Genomic DNA, 18,374 nt, shown 5'->3' on the forward strand with positions numbered 1-18,374 from the left:
TATAAAAGTGGAACACTAAAATTCTGATGAGGAAAAAAAAAACCAAACAAACAGACAAGACTTATCTCAGTTATTATTAGAGAGGAAGAAAATTTATCTCACAATGGTTCATTCTTTGATTATGGTTCCACAGATATGATTAACAGAAAAGATAAAAAAAAATGTAATCCTATGTTCTGAAATACTCATCTCTATTTCAATCTGATTTTTTTTTTTAATTTAACCTGACCGCAGAAGTGCAATCTTCCCTACCGTTAGTTTAGTGGTGGTATCTGTATGAGTAGCGGTGCAGTGGTAGTAACAATAGTTGTACGTAGTCTTAAGCATCGTTCTACTGTTACCACATGACAGGTAAAAAATAACAGGCATTTGGCTGGCGTTCTTGCAGACTTCAGGCTTGAGATTTCTTTTAACTTGCTACCTAATAATTATGTTTAAGCAAACCTGTATTTAATCCTATTATGTATATGAACACAAAAAATTCAAAGCAATTTAAAAATGAACAGAAATAAATAACTAAACAGTATCAGATATTGAGATACACACACTGGAATTCTGACTTTGAGATAATGTTTTTTTAAACAATTGATGGCTTTATTCTTTCATTTGTTGATTCATTTATTTAACATTCATTGGGAAATCTTTATATTCTAAGCACTAATCTAGACACTGCAACTAAAAACATAACAGCAGTAGTCTCTGTCATAATGGAATTGCTGTTTGGAAGTGCATGAAACTTAGAGAAAATAAGCAGGTTCAAAAATTACGAAGTTGAGTCTTGTAGCATTTAACAAAGTGACTGGTAGAGAAAATAAGACTACGGATCACAGAGTGAGAAACAGAGATATTCTCCTCAGTCGTCAGTGGCTCTCATGAAATTCCTTCTGCTCTTATGAAATTCAGGACGAACCTAATGAAGCACTGTGGACTGCATAGTTCATAAAAGAAGCCCATATGTCTGGCTTTAGTTTCTGTGTGTACAGTATCCAACATCTAGTTTATTTAGTAGAATACACTTAATATTTTGTGAACACATCATTGATAGTTACAGAATGAAGAAATGAACTGTTTCACCTCAGAATCAACTTGTATATAACTTAAACTTCTTGTTCTCATTCTTACTAAAAGCTTGATTTATCTTCTTAGATTGTCTTTATCTTTCCTTTATTATTCATTTACAATCTAAACTGATTTTGGAGATCTCCCTGGTTTTGGTGAAACTCAAACATTGAGGTGTCAAGAAGCTTTCACTGCACCTAAGAAGCTTCAAAGTCAGCCTAAACAAAGCCCCAGAGAGGATGAAGCCCGAAGGAGAAATTTCAGTGTAGTCCAGACATATCTATATAATGATAAATATTCCAATTTCCTTTGGAGATTCATTAGAGGAGGCTCTGCTTCAATTTCTTAGAACCACTAGAAATTGAATCTTTCCTCCAGAGTAATGCACCCAATGTGAGTTGCTGTGGTGAAATGTTGGTTCAAAAACAAGGTTTATTTGAGCAGATTTTATAGTGCCATTCGTCAACTTCTGACAAAAATTGGTCTGACAAACAGCTCACATATATTTGGGAAAGTAATTAATTGCGCTGTAATGTCAAGGGCAAGGTTTTATGTCTGTTTGTATAATAAATACATGAACTTGCTCTTTCCTGAAAATCATTTCACCAATATTGCTGTATACTCCTATAGAAACCAAAAAACACATATTTTCTTGCAAATTTGCGTGACTCTTGTTTTACCTTTCTTTTTGATGTTGATGCTACATGCAGAATTATTTGGCCTAAGTAGGCTTTGCATTGGCCCAAGAAGAATGAAGATTTCAACAAGAGAGGATAGAACACATTCAGAATGTGGACACTAGATAAGCTTAGAGGAAAGAAGTCTATATTATGCATTGGTGGGCAAGGATGGGGACTGAATGACTGGAAGAGTATGTTGGAGAGTAATGAAAACCAAGTTCCAAATGTCCGGCGGATTCTGCCAATACAGCTTGAAATTGATGTAAAGGGAAACAGCAAGCTATGGTTCGTTAATGAGCAGAAGTGTGTTATAAATGTTTTATAGAGATGAACCTGATGGGTGAATGCAGGTTACATTTTGTGTGAGGAGAGTAGAAAAAGAGATACCTGCCAGCAGCATGGTGTAGGACATTTTCCAGATAGAAAATGGCCAGATCTTGTATCACTTGTAACGCTGATGTGAGTCAGTAAGATTGGGGAGAAAGTCTTTTAGAAGAAGAAATAACAGATTTGTGTATGTTAGCAAGAGTTTGGACATAGGGAATGAATGTGATGGAAGAGTAAAATATGTTTAGAAAAATGGCAATATTATTGGTCAAATATAATGGTTTAGTTGGTCAAGCTAACAACATATAGAACCTGCTTAACCAGCGATCATTATGTTAATATAAATGTTGTTCTTGGCTCCAGGAGAGTCATTGTCTAGGGTGAGAGGTAGACTAGTAAATAGATATTTATTTGTAGTACAATTGCTGTGATAGAGGTAAGTACAAGGTAATATGACAGCACACAAAAAGGAGCAAATCACACAGCTAGGAGAATATTTAGGAAAGCTTCCTAAAAGAACAAAAATCTAGGCTAATCTCTGGAACAGAGGCAAGAAGTAACAAATTAAGAAAGATGTGACAAACAGTGTTATAGGTAGAAGTGCTAGCAGGGAAAAATGATGAGGAATAAAACCTAAATTCTCATTTGTTGAGGATGATGAAGAGTTGTGTAAACTGTTTTAAGGAGATTAGACTGTATATCCCCTAGGAAGATAGTGTGGGAGAGAGTTGTTCATTTATGGGACTATTACCTTTAAATTCACTGAACATTTGCATACAGGTATCATTGTGATAGATAGAAATGCTAAATTTGCAGACATGAGATATAATTGGAAGTCATTCATTAATAGTTGAAGCAAGTGAGAGGAGGAGTTCTTAAAAGTAGTGTAATGAGGAAAGAACCATAGATTTTGAACTGAAGTATGAAAGAGAATATTCCTAATTAGGTAGCAAATTTAGTCAAATAAAGGCAATGCGAAATGTTTGTCTTAGTTTTAACATAACATAGGTAACTCTTCAGAAACTACTTAAAAACTTTTGGAAACTGAATTAGTAAACTTTCATTTTATCTTTCCTTTCCTTTTGGTATTTTCTCTTCCAATCTGAGCTATAGAAGCATGAGTCCCAGTTCATGTACAGTCTTTATCGATTTTTTAGAATCACAGATTAGTCAAAGGTTAGAGCAGAAAGAAACCTTGGAGACCATCTGGTTAAGTGGTTTTTATATTATGTTTTCAAACAACAAAATGTTTTCTGACCAAAAAAAAAAAAATCCCAACATAGAAACATTTTTAAAAGTAGATAAAAGTAAGGCTGTCTTTATTGGAGGTGATGAAAGGCTTTGCCATTTATTACATCACTTCAGTTAGGTTCATCTAGCCCTTTATGGTAGACTCTGAGGAAAACCTCAAGCTCTAAAGGACAGCTTTAGAAAACTATGCTTAATATTTTCATTTACAGAAAAAAAAATTGCTCAAAGACGTATCATGATACTTAATTTTAGAATAAATATTCTGCCTTCTGGAAGGCTTGCCTGCACTATATAAAGAATCGTTCTTCACTAATGTTACTTAAAAGTTATTACCAGGTGCATTTTTTCAGAAACTGTACTGATTAATGAACATCAGGTTTCTTGTTGGTGTATCCCTTGAAAACATGGGCTAAGGAAGAATGCGATCATTCCTTCAACCTTCTCTGGACTGGTAGCACATGTCCCTTTGATAAAACCCTGTCTTTTCTGCCAAAGACAAATCTTATTTCTAAAAAACAGTTTTTACTTACAGGAGAAAAGGGGGAAAATCAGGAATCCAATGTTGAGGGGATGAAAGTTAAAATGATTTTTTAATTTTTAAAACAGGTAGTAATGACAAAAATAATAAAAATAACCATAGTAGCCCTTTTAAGCTTATTTTCCCTGGAATAAAATGCACTGCATCAGGAAGGGGCCTACTCACCTCAGAGAGCAAATTAAGCCTCATTTTACCTTCTTGACACTTCTTATATTTAGAATTTTACCTTAATAAGATATAGAAATTTATTTCCAATAAAATGAATTTGGAAAAGTTAATTTATCTTGATGTTTCCAGAATGGAACAAATATTTTAGTGTTTTTATATATGGTAAAGAGATTACTTGACCACTTAGTCTTATACTTCTTTGGTTATTAACACTTATTTTGGTATTATTCTGTCAGACACTTTGCAAGGGACAGGGATGTAAGGAGAAGATTCCATTGACCCCACTCTTGAGGAGTCCACACTAACGTGAAGGAAACAAATCACTGCTATGTGGTATGATAATTTGATAATACAAAATCAGTACAAAGGGAAACAAAGTAATGATGCTTTTCTATGAAATAAGATGATACTTTAAGTAAATTCTGAAAAATGAATAAAAATTTAATGAAAGAGAGTTTGTGGTCAACCTTGAAAGTGAACTATGAGGGAGGGTATATACCTCACTCATTCATCTGATTTGGAAAATAATGGCTTACTTGGTAAGGGATTATTTCATAAAGCTGTGGTTGATAGCAGTACTCCTTGGCCAAAACAAAAAGTAAATCTGGTTATACAGAAAAAGGAAAAAAGGTCAGTAAACAAAAGAATCATTTCCAAACAGGGCACCAAATTCTGAGTATAGAGATGGAGATCGGGAAATTGATTGAATGAGAGCTGAAATCACTGAGTGAACAGAAAAAGTTGGAAAATACTTACTGAGAACAAAATACTTGGAACAGGCATTGATTTACATAGTTAGATTTTATCTTTTCATAAAACTCTGATAATGTAAGAAGCTGTTCAACTTCTTTTTCTATGCATACTTCATATTCCAAGAATAGTTTCTAATGAAGTTTAATAATACTAGAGAGAGAATGAAAATACTTATTTTTATTATTTTTGTTCACATTGAAATAGAAGCTAACAGGTAAGCTTCTCAAGTCCTTTGTGAGAAAAAGTCCAAGTAAACATCACCGATGGAAACAGCCTCAATTCTGTAATCAGCATGACTTTATAGGCGTGTGACTAGTTTTTGTTTTTTTTTTAAGTAAGAACATTTTTTTAAATTCTGAAGCTGTAGATTATGTGCACATCAACTACTATAGTTTCTAAACCATAGCAAGTGTTAAAAAGCTTTCTCTTTGCTGTTTATATGTTGCTGCAGTAGCTAATTTCAGAAGAGGAGTGTGCAGTTAAATTTGATGAAGCACACTGCATCTGCTCAATTCCATTGAGTCTAATGGTCCTGCCAAAAGGCTGCATTAGCATTATAAGACAATGTTCTCCAGGCTCAAATAGATGTAGGACAGGCCTCATAATAGAGATTCTTGCGTCACCGAAATCTAGCAAGAACGTGCCTGAAAGGCTGTAGCACAGAGAAATAACTGGATTCAGTCATATATATATAATCTCCTCAGAGGTTTTACAGGGAGCAAGTTTGTCTTGAATTCTTATGAAAACAAAACACCAAAAATTACTGATACTAGGATGTTGATTTCTTTCTGAATCAAACTGAAGTTCTTGAGGATTGCAAGAAAGGTGACAGCCATTCAGTGCTTGTTATGAGGATATTTAATAAATTTGGGATTAAATTAGATTAAATTGACATAGTAGTGGTATTCCGGGATGCAGATTTCTTTGGAAATCTGATGAAAACTGGAAATCCTCTACCAGAAAGAATGTACAACCAAATATATACATTAAATTTAGCATATATTTTCAGGGGGTTCAACTGTTTCCTAAAGGGTATTTTTGGACTTCAAGTTAAAAAAAAATTTCTGTAACTGAGAAATATTAGGAATATTTGGTCCATGGATTTCTAAGAACAGAAATAAAGAGCACAAATTATTTTACATGGATCAGGTGATGACGTTTCATTCTTTGAATGAATTTACCATGGCAGGCTTCTTCTAAAGGAGATCTCCCTTGACATAACCTCTATACATTGTCTTTTATCCCACTGTGCCCCTAGCAACACCCAGTCATTCTTTATCATATAGTTTTTTATTTTTTCACAGCAATTAATAAAACTAAAACTTATTTTTTATTGATTTTTTTTCGTTGCAGCCCATCCCATTAGAATGTAAGCACATGAACAACTTATTTGTCTGTTGACAGCTATATCCCTACCATTTAGAATGCTGTCTGGGAATACATAATGCAGTAGTATCTGGTTGTAAAGTTGGCTAACTACCCACTGGCAATATATATGAATTCCTGTTAAGTCGAGAATGATAATGACGAACAGCTGGCTGGAAATGCATTACTGCAGCATGATAAGCTTCCATAACATACTTAAATGGCCAATGTTTCTTTTTTTTCATCTCATTTCTTGCTCCATTTAATTTTTTTGTCACAAAATATTAATTTTCTTAAAACGCCCATTTATATGCAATTGTTTCCAAGTCCGAATTGTGGTAGAGAATATATCTTATGGCACTAGTTTTGTCATGTATAAAAAACAGCTGCAAGCTCTTTCAGGCATAATATAACCTTGATAGGGATGAAACATGAAACTGAACTGTGTATACATGTGTGGTTTGATAGCAAACTTTTCAGGGCACCGAAATATTCTTGAGAACTTTTCCATGTTCACCATATCACTTCATGTCTTTAACTAGGAATACATGTGTTTAAATTATATTTTAATATTGTCACAGATATAAAATATAAAAGTTATTGTATCCTCTTAGCAAGGTACCACAACTTTGTTCCTGTCTTATATGTCACTTTTAAGTCATGTTTAATAATAATTTATAGCTGTAAAACCTATGTGGCACTTGATAAACTGAGCTTCAAAGGAAGTAATTTTTATGCCAACCAGTTTGACATTTGGGAGACAAGGCAGACTCCAAACAGGATTAAAATTCCACTAAACCTGATGGAATAGATCAACCAAAAGAGAAAAACTGCATAACATAATTTTAAGATGTAAGTCAGATAAATCAGCTTGGTAAAATCAGATGAGGGAAGCATTTTTTCTTGATTGGCTAAATAGTAGAGCAAATAGCTTTCTATTCTTTATTCAAGAGATTTTCAAGATTCACATTCATCATTTCTTAGAAAGATAAGGAAAGAAATGTTCATGATGTTGTTTTTCTTCCATAAGTTAATGCTGTCATTATTTTACTTTCTAGTATAAATCCAACAATTCAAAAGAACAGATTTTGTTAAGTCCCAGGCTTTCTCTGAAGCCACTAATGATGGCAAAATTTTAGCTAATAGTTTTATGCTAAGTTTAGTTAACTTTTAGAATGAGAAATGATTCTATAATCCTGCTTTCAACATGCGTACTCCTTGCTGAACTGAATGATATTTATGACTCCTGGCCTTTTTATAAATAACTGTTTAACGCTATAAGCATTAATTAATGAAGGGTTTGTTTCATCCCATAGCATCCACATATAATTCATGCTTCCTGCCTAGAACACTAGGTAGACTATTTCGTAGTAGCTCAGAACATTCTACTTATCATCTGATGATGGAGAAAGTAAAGTACACTTTGTCCTGTATGTCCTTTTTTTTTTTTTTTAGCTCATAAACAACAGAAATGTATTTTGCAGTTCTAGAGGCTGAGAAGTACCAGCTCAAGGTGCCAGTAATTTCTGTGTCTGCAAGGGCCCTTTTTCAGCTTCATAGATGATTCCTTCTTGCTGTGTCTTCAAATGAGTATCCATCCTTTGATCATGTCATGGGAACTTTATCACACAGAGTACAATAAAAAATATAACTACTCCATCAAGTCAACAAGATGACATTTTTTATTCTGTTTTCCAAAGTATCGTATTTCTATAAAGCTAGGCTTTTATATGCTCTGTAATGGCTGAAGTGATCAGATAAGTGTTTAAATTTTTTTCTGTAAATTATTCTTTAAGGAGAATAACATTATAGGACTATTACATGTAAAACTTACCTTAATAGGGAAATAATTGGTTTTAGTTTGAAAGGAATGTAAGCATAATTTTATATATAGTTACATTTTAAAAATAATTTTGCTGGTTGAAAAATTCATACATCTAAATTTGGAAATGATTTTAAGATACAAAAACTTGTTTCTTACTAAGAATAAGAAACAATAAGAAATTAGCATTTTCTGAAGATAAGATTTCGTCAGAGAGAATACTATGACTACAAAGGTGAAATGACTCCATGTGTATGGAGACAGGAATCAGAGATTCTGAGTTTGTGATGAACCTTAACTAATCATAATTCTATTTATATAACACATCTGCCGTTATTTTTTCTTTTATCTCTACATATTGGAAACATAGTGAAATACTACCATTTTCTGAAGTTGTAGATATAAGTTCAGGTGCAAGTAATAAGCATTGTGATTCAAGCGCCACAAATAACACACAAACACAATCAGACCATGAACATGTTATTATTTGAGTGATATGAAAGCTTGTTACTGATCTGGTTAATTCAGAAAATATCAGTTACATAGTTCAGTTAGGATTAAGACTTCTTAGCTTGGATTTCTCCAATGTTTTGATTATGTGCGTGATTTAAAAATACTTATTATTTCCCTCAGAAGATTTATTTGTTGGAGATTAAAAAAACACTGAATAGAGTAAGTTCTTATTTATTTCAGGCACAAAACTCATAATAATTTATTATGAAAAATGCTTTTAATCTGTGAATGTTCAATGATTATCACATTTTTAAACTTATGTTACCCCACTTCTAGTGACAATAATCAAATTTGTGCTTGCTCTAGAAGCACATACACTACAAAGTGGAAATGGTGATAAAATCTCACTTAGAAAACAATAAAGTGCTTTGCAAGCTTCATACCTCATGAATAAGCTGCGATCACCCAAATTTTGAATGTATATGGTGCCATATAACATCATTTAAAAAAAAACAAATAATGAAGATCCAGACATCTATTGGAGGCTGTCTACTCAAAAATTCATTCATTTTGAAAATTAAAGTGACTTTTTTTCCTCATACAAACTCAATATATGGAACATAGACTGATTATTTTTGTTGTGTGTGTACAATGACAAGTGAATCTCCTAAATTTTCCAACTCCCAATAGCAAACTAAAGCTTATGTAAACTTGTAAAAAAAAGAATAAAATATTGCAAAAGGACCCAGAATAGTCATTAAATCATGCTAAGTTTTTGTAACCAAAAAAAGAAACCTTTGTTAAACCTTGACAGTTTCAAGATTGGGTTATTTAATTCTACAATTTCGACAGTGAGATATTTGAGGATGATGCTTTACTTCTAACATTTGAAATAAATTACATTAAAATATTAGAATTTCTTTACATGATGCTTTACCTAAATTATTACATCCTTATCTTTCAAAGAACATAGTGGTAGTATGTATGTGTGAAACTAATCATTTAAAATAATTTGTTATATTATTTATTATAGAATATACTTTTTAAATCGTTAGTTTCCATATATGTTTATAGAGTTATTAACATAAGTATTAGTAAATGTCCTTTCTTTGGGTTACATTATTTTTCCTCATACAGTGAATCAAGGTAGCAAAGGGTTGCTTTTCCATTTTGTTTTCTGAGTTGATTATTTAAACTTTTGAAATCACAAAGACAACTCCCAGATCTCCCCATCATTTTCTTTTGCACAAATCTTGCCAATAACTCCTGAGGGCTCATAATGTAAATCTAGAGGACATTACAGAAATTTTCTTTTCTTAGAGTTTTCAAATGTGCTTATGTACTTTTCAGGGTTCTAATATAAGGAATTTCATTATTGCAAGTTGTATGTAAAATATAAATTAAATACTTGTACATTTAACTATGAAGAGCAAAATTTGTTTAGTGCGTGTAATGTATGAGTAGAGTCAACTCAAATCCAATATTTAGAATCCAGCTGCATCTTGTTTGAGAAACTGTATGTGTTGCATTCAGTGGAGTAAACAGAGTAACTCAGGTGTACGAAATTAGGTTTTGCCTTCAATGTCAGTGGCCCAATAAACGTGGAGTAAAATAAAGACACTATGTAAGGTATCTGGTTTGGTTTTCATTTTAGGTCATAATGCTTACGTAAAGGGGTAAGCCAAGAAAATTCTTCTTGACCACACTTGAAAATGGACTCATTTACTGAGATTAAATTTCAGTGTATTTTATAAAAAATATTACTTTCACAGAAGTGAAGAGATACAATAGCACAATGGTGGTTACAATGGTAGAAATACATACTGCCATTAAATTGTTAGCAAGAGATTTAAAAATGACTGTACAGCACCGCATCAGAGAATTGTGTTAACAGCAAAATGATTAATGTTATTTTTCAATATAAATGAAATCCTTACTTTTTTAAAAGAAATATATGGGGTAAAAGTGCTTTTTGTTCTTCTAATTCCTACCAAAATATTTCCTGATGTGGAGCAAAAGACAGAAAAAAATGACAGTTGAAAAAAAGACATTCATGCATTTAAGCCGCCATTAGTCTCTGACTCTAATATAAGGCAGATCATTAATCTCTTGCAAAACTATGACTTTAGCCACTTAAACTCTTTTTTTAGTGCTTTATATGACAAGGACATGATAAGCCTTGCAGATTTAGAAGTTAAGATGTGTTTCCAACATGGTAAGTTAGACAAGCTCAGCTAGTTTTTGAAACACCAACTTTACAATAAAAAATGCTTTGCTTTGGAGAAATGATGAAAAATAATAATAAAGAAAAAGACAGAAGGGGTCCTATAGAGTTTATCACAAATTACACTGTTTAGATCAATGAAAACATTTGCCTATGTGTCATCCTCTGTCTTGATGATATGGAAAAGGGTGACATTGAACAGGACCTGGTGGCCGTTGTTCCAGGCATAAAGAGCTCGATCTCTTGCATTGTAGTCAAGCATGGATATGTGAAAGTATTGGTTATGGAAGGGAATGTCTGTGTACTCATATGTGGAGGTTTTGGTGGAATAGGAATAATACACCTTGGCTCCAGTTAAGTGGGAGTTGGTGACATACAGTGTCCCACAGATCATGAAAGATTCCCCTGCACTTCTCTTGGGGTAGCCAGTGCTCCAGCTCTTCATCACCTCCAAGGTATCTTGGTTAAGTTGGCTGATGACAATATTACCTGCATTCTGGTTAGTTGCATACACAGCCCACAGCCCGATTTCATCAGCCATTAGGTCGATGTCAGAGAATCCACCCCAGGTGTAGGGGTAAACATTATGAAAACCAGCATACTCCAGGCTTCGTTGGGCAAGCACTCTCCCCATATCAAAGCTGTATTTGATGATGATATTACTCTGATACTTGTTAAAATAGAGTGAGCCATTGTAGACAACATGGTTAGTTCCTGCCCACTTGAAAGGAAGGTTGTATGTCCTTGATTCAGCCCCACTGACAAAGTCTGCAATTGATTTGTATTCACGAACAATTTTATTGTTAGTATAACTGTCCATGTACCAGACCTGAGAAGAAGGAAAAAAATAAATGGAGTGACTAAATTCTGTACTTTTCTGATAATTCCAAAAGAAAGACAGTGAGAGTAAGCACATATTAATATTATAATTCTCAGGCTCTGGAAGCCACATTTTCTTATTGCTGACCTGCTGCAATGTGAGTATTTCAGGTTTTGTAAAAATATTGCTATGGTCTATTGATGTGGAAAAGAAATAACTGAATTCACTGTCTTGACATTAGTTTGCCTTTTGCTTTTTCTTGCTCTGTTTTTTAAATTCCTGACCATTTGGTGCATATCACTGAGTGAATCAAACATATGTCAATGCAAATTACAACGCCTGATAAATCCATGCAATCAGTGAAAACTACGGCAAATATAACCTTGGCAAATTACATTTATTCTATCTTTGGCTCTGAAAAAAGGGTATAGTCTAATTTTGCATATTCAATTGAAATAAGTACCATAGAATCTTCTAGAAACACTTGTTTATTGGGCTAGCTTGTAAGTACAACTGTATTTTAATGAAACCATTTTACTAACTTAATAACTAACCTCATTTGGATGGAACCCTTGAGAATCTTAATTTATACTGAGTTCTGCAATAGGATATAAATAGAACTATCGCAAGTTTTTAGTATATTGATTTACATAGTACAGGCATTGCCAACTTATGAAAATACCCCCAAAAGTTTCAGTGCTATATCTTTTAATATTACCTCTAGACTCCAGGGATATTTAAGCTTATTTAGCAAATTTGTTTTGCCCTTGAGTTTTTCACTTATTTAGTGCTATTGTTTTTTCACACTAAAGAACATATTTTAGAAAGAGTATAGAGGGAACTTTGTATGATTGTAATTAGCCCTTTCAAGCATAAAACATGACTAACATCAATAAAAAATAGATTCACTAAACTGATGAGCCGGAGGATGGAATATTTTACTGAGATAGATTTGCCATTCTTTCTTAAGTATGTTAATATTATAAAACAGAAAATATTTGCAAATTATGTAACAGTTTTCAAGTACAAACAAATACCCCTGAAGAAAATGAATAGTCCAGAAGAGACAAAGTGTAAACAGAACTTAATTCTAAGCAAAGGTGTTTGTGGGAGAAACATACTCTGTTGTTTTTTTCAGATGCTAAAGGATCTGTCATCCAAGCACCAAATCGGGTTCCAGATGTCTTGACCGTAATTGGTCCCGTGATTTTCATCAGCTTGCCACATGCTAAAATTAGAGAAACACAAACATGTTAAGTGAACACAGGCAATGACTCTAATACACATACTCACACTAAGAGCAAAGAAGGGGATCATAAAACTAAGTCAATCCATGGGACTAACATAACATTTCTGAATGAATGATTATTCATAGTTCAAAGTCCTGGGCCTTTAACCAAACTTTGAACCATCAGGAGTTGCTTTATCAATGCTCCAAATTTTGAACATAAATTTTTAAAATGGGAAATGATTTGTACACTCTGAAAAGAAATAAATGAGGAACAACATTATTGTTACACCGATTCAGGGCTGCTTCTCTTAAGTAAAAAGTTAGGCAAGTGAAGCAAATTGCCCATACACCAGTTTACCTGATGGCCAGAAACTCCTGTCCTTCCCTGCCCCCATGCTTTGTGACTATGGATAACTTATACAAGCCAGAAAAAAACAATTCCAACTGATTTTCAATCTGTATTGGCAAAGAAGCAGCCTCCAAGAAAGATATCTTTACAGGCTATCAATAAAAAATTCCGCCCGTCACAGTGGCTCACACCTGTAATTCCAGCACTTTGGGAGGCTATGATCATGAGGTTAAGAGATCAAAACCATACTGGCCAACATGATGGAACCTTGTCTCTACTAAAAATACAAAAATTAGCTGGGTGTGGTGGCATGAGCCCATAGTTACAACTACTTGGGAAATTGAGGCAGGAAAATCACTTGAACCTGGGGGACGGAGGTTGCAGTGAGCCGAGATCGCACCATTGCACTCGAGCCTGGGCAACAGAGCAAGACCCTGTCTCAATAAATAAATAAATAAATAAACAAAAATTTAAAAATCAGTCACAGTCTATCAGAAAGAGGTAGAGTTTTGAAAGATAAATGCCTTATATAGATAACAGGTCTGATAGGGCAGATATGAACACACACAGAACAAAATCCCAAAAACTCAGATCCTCAGACCCCAAAGTCACATGCAGATGAAAGATGAAGAGATGTAATACATGACAAAAATTTAATGACTTTCATGACAAATGTTGTAATATTTTATCAGCCCACCTACAAATAAGATCTTAGAAATAACTTGGACTTCATAAATGCGAAAAGCAAAACCAAACAGAAAGCTAGGCATTTTTGTGAGATTTTAAGGAAGATTACCATAAAGTTTTAACTATATTTTAAAATATTGTTCTTGTCCCTTGATCTGGATTATATTAGTTTGGGTGCTTATCTTTCTTTTCATCTTAAATTCAAGTTTTATTTTAGATGGAGGGGTACATGTGCAGGTTTGTTACATGGGTATACTGCACACAGGTAGTTAAGAATGGCACCTAATATACAGTTTTATGAGATTTTTAAACAGCAAAATTTAAAAGTGATTTATTATACACATTGCAAAAGGCAATATGGCTGCTTATAGATGTTGGGCTTTGGTCTAAACAAAAGTCTTCTTTCTCGTCCATTTATACCATGTTATCTTCTTCTATTTCTTTATTTTCTTAAAACTTTTTTGGGTCCTATTTGCTCTACATATCTTCTTTCCTCCTCTGCCCATTGATAAATGGCAGAGGATAAATTTCTGTTAATTCCTGTTTGTTCTTGTTTGTTTGGAGGGAAAAGAACACATACCCAAAGCAAATCAAAGACAAACTAATTCTAACTTGGAGCTTATTTTGGCTCAGTTTTCTCGATATATGCTTCTTATAAGCATATCTTGCACTAACATTATATCTTGCACTATTAGTTCAGTGATAACTACAAATTTAGTAATCTCTAACATTTCATAAAACCTGAATTGAATATATTTTTCCCCTTTTGTAAAAGAAATCAAATGTGATGGCATTGTTATATCCACCAAGTGAGTTACTTTATGATTTCCTCAAATCTGAAAAAGGCTTTATGGCATTATCTGTTTTGAATAGCAAGACCTTGCATTAAGCCTATTTGGAATATGTAAGCTCTAATTGCTATAAACACATAAACAATATATGAGTAAATTAGTATCAATTTGAAGTAGAAAACGTTAATCATATTCTGAATGGTCTAGTCGAGTATATTCTCTGAATGCAGAATAAGTGAAAGTAATATTATTTTTAATAATGTCCTATATAAATATTTTTTAATCAGCAGGTGATATGAGCATAACAATTTCAAGTGTAAGTAGAGTATAACAAATAAAAGGGCATTTCTTTCCCCTAAAAAGCATCATAAAACATGTGATATATTTTTCTAAGCATGGGAAAGTAATTCCGACTTAAGATGATAGACTGATACGTAATTTTATCTCCTTTCATTTTCTATGATCTCATTAAAATAATAGTACAGGAGTAAACCATGAGGGGAAACAACCGAAAGAAAAAAGCGAAGTGAAGGTACAAGAGCCATTGGTGGAGAAGTTTTAACCAATTTTCCAGAAAGCAGGGCTGGTGAAGAGTGGTCATTAAAGATGAAGATGGAGTAAGATGCATCTGTGTCTATACAGAGCAAGTGAGACCTGAGGAGGGAGATGATCTGCCTTGAAGAGGAGAAAGAGAGGACTCAGAAACATAAGGAGGAAGAAAGCTAGGAGTGAGACAGGACTCTGGAAACAGGTACACCACTTAAACCATGCCTTACGAGCAATTGATTCCATCTTTATCTGTAGATGCAGGACTCCAGAAGGCAAAGAAAAACCAACTATGAAACCTATTAAGCCTATGTGGAATATATAAGCTCTCAGATCACTAATACACTGTATTATTTGTATACTAAAAAGAAGTAACTCAGAGAATAGACAAGATACTAGTACCTTCTACGAGATTTGTAAAATATATGCTGTACACTGTGAAAGGAAAACACAAAAGAGCCACTAGAGTTAGAAAACAAAAATATAATTATATTAAAAAGTAGATTGAAAGATAAAAAGAGTTATCCCCCAAAATAAAGCAAAAAAGATAAAAAAGAAAAGAGAAAAAATATGGAGGCATCTAGGTTGTATCCAGAAGCTCTAACATCCGGAGAGAAAGGTTTCTAAGATGAGAGGAGAGAGAAAACAAGGGGAGAATATTATCAAAGAAATTATACAGCGAATCTTCCCAGTAACAAAACCTCAATATTCAGATTAAAAGAACACATAATAATTACTGAAAAAAGATCTACTTAAAAAAAACTACTCTGAAATGTTAGAAGATGAATAATAAACTGAAATGGAAATTTTTAGAGAAAGAATATGAGCTTGTCCATGCAAACTGATATAATTAGTCCAGAATTGGGCTTCTTATCACCAATACTGGATGCAAGAGGAAAATGATGAGGGCCTTTACACTTAGGAAGAAAATCAGAGAAAAACAGAATAAAGATATTTTTTGACATGTGAACTTCCCAAAAATTTACCTACAATGAACACTTTCTTCAGAAGTTACTTGAGGATATATTGCAGTGAGTACCTCAAGACAGGGGAAGACACAAGACAGGAAAATAGTGGTTTCCTGTCCCAGAATGACAACTCTGCAGCTTGTCTTGAGAAAATCAGCCCAGAATGGACACACAGTTACAAGAGGGAGGTCTCAGAAATAAGTGGAATTGACACACAGATAGACTATATGGGATCCTCTAGAAAAACTGGGTATGGCAAAGGCAATTATTGATGTATACAAAATAATTCACTGAATTTAACTTAGTAATAGTCTTCTTTGAATGGAACAAATATGACATTGGACTTAAAGAGGAAGGAAATGTGTCTAAGTCTACCACTTAGTGCCTAAAGAACAATATTAACTTTGCTATAATAATGTAAACACTCATGTCTAACTTGTAGAATCAGCCCATAAACTAATTACATAAGGCTTGTCAGGCAGCTCATCTGCTCTGTGATTATAGAAAAGCCAAAATGTTTCTGACCGTGACAACATGGAGAATAGGTAAAGTCCACGTTGTTAGGGAATTAAACACTGGGAGAGGAAATGGAAAAAACGATGGGGGTGTAATTGTCTTCATATTTTTAAAATATGGTGGTAAGAGATTTTCCTATTGTTGAAAAATAATGAATATTTAAATTTAAGACTTGAAATTACAAATTTTATAGGGTCGAACTGTGAATAGTTATGAAATCATATAGGAGGAAACATGAAAGAAAGTGGAGTTGGCAAAGTTATCGAAATCCTCATCTTGCAGAGCAGGAAGCCAATAAACAATGTCTAAAACTGTAAACCAAAATAATTGAATAAAAAGCATGTTATTAGAAATATAGATATAATCACTGATAGCCCTAAAATTAAACTGTTAAATATGGTTAAATCTGGGGAGCAGAGCTGAAGAAGAAGACTGGTGCTTTTTATTCTAAGCATGTAATTTTCCAGCTATGTGCATACAATATTTAGGTTATAATGGAAAAAGTTAAAATAGCTACAAAAATTCAGTAGCCTTTAATTTTATAAAGAAAAAATCACATTTATATATTGCCTTTTGAAAAATAATTTCCAGGTTTTATATGCCATGCTTCTCTGGGGCCAGGAAGTAGTTGAAATTGGAAGAGGTAAACAGTTTTCAGAAATGGAAGCTGTGAATACCCTGCATTTTAATTTGGTCTTTATCCTGTAAGGACTAGATTAAAACTGTGTTCTTTAAACTTTTAGCTCTGTCTTACAATTGACATGGCAATTTCTTGTTCTTCAAATCTTTCAACCTTAAAAAATTAGAATTTATATTATGAATTAAGTTGTTTATCACAATATAACAAAGCTAATAAATTTACAGTGGCTAGTAAATGTGCAGGAGCTCTAATAAAATATGCTATACGTATGATTCAAATAGGAAAGATGTATATTTCAAAGTAATTAAATGATAACAATCTTGGAAAATGTATATTCCTGTTGAAGATTTGCTAAAGGAGAAAAAGTCTAAAACTTGAAAATATTTCAAAAATGTGAATAATTTTATGATTATTTGAAAAAAATATATACAGGATTTTAGAAGTCAGTTGAGTTTAATTTTGTTCTGCATACAGATTAATATGTCTCAAATATGAAACATAAACATAACGTAATGTTCATTCTCACAAAACTTTATACTCAAAGGAAATCACCAAATAGAAACACAATCTGTAAAAATTTATGGTGACCTCAAGTTCTTTCTGTTGTTCAAGTGAATATAGATTTTGTAGCTATGGAGTTTGACTTAACATTTTAGATGACCAAACTATAAAATTAAACTTCAAAGTGAAGTTAGCTTTACCAGCAAAACTGCCCCCTATGGTATAGGTACCTTATTGCCAGACTGAAGCTCGATTTATACAAAGCAAGAAGATACAATCCTGGTATTTGCCTCAAATGCATGCACATTTCATATGTTGAAGTGTGTATAATCAGATGTTGATTAGTTGAAACCTGAACAATAACTGTCCGTGGGACTCAGAATCATGCCGTGAGCCTTATCTAGTCAACATTTCCAAACAACCCATAGCACATCACTGGCTTGGGGTGTCTTGCTTCGGTGGTGCTTGAATCTAATCCAGACTTGCATCTATACGGCAAAGGGATACTGCTAAGCCTTAGGTGGTTTGGGCCACATAGGACATAATTTGTACCGGAGGTTAAAAGCTTCTGACCCTTAAACACTGGGTGACCATGGTAATGTACTCTTTTGGTCAGCTGACTATTATTTTTTGTACCTGGTTTTGTGGTGAAAATTGATTCTTACTCCAGTCAATCTTACCTTAG

At 33.3% G+C, this 18,374-nt stretch overlaps 1 protein-coding gene across 2 annotated transcripts in view; it reads right to left on the reverse strand.

The window, feature by feature from the left end:
- Positions 1 to 7,805: 7,805 nt before the first annotated feature.
- The window catches only part of OLFM3 (olfactomedin 3), a 205,117-nt gene continuing 194,548 nt past the window's right edge, over positions 7,806 to 18,374 (reverse strand). For both annotated transcript variants that reach the window (XM_017547606.2, XM_017547605.2), the window contains exons 5-6: positions 12,582 to 12,688; positions 7,806 to 11,469 (exon numbers count right to left, since the gene is read on the reverse strand). In XM_017547606.2, the coding sequence (XP_017403095.1) occupies positions 10,792 to 11,469; positions 12,582 to 12,688 (785 nt within the window). In that variant the 3' untranslated portion in view covers positions 7,806 to 10,791. The remainder of the gene's footprint in view (positions 11,470 to 12,581; positions 12,689 to 18,374) is intronic.

The sequence above is a fragment of the Cebus imitator genome, unplaced genomic scaffold, assembly GCF_001604975.1.
Source record: "Cebus imitator isolate Cc_AM_T3 unplaced genomic scaffold, Cebus_imitator-1.0 Scaffold199, whole genome shotgun sequence".
NCBI classification, from domain to species: Eukaryota; Metazoa; Chordata; class Mammalia; order Primates; family Cebidae; genus Cebus; species Cebus imitator.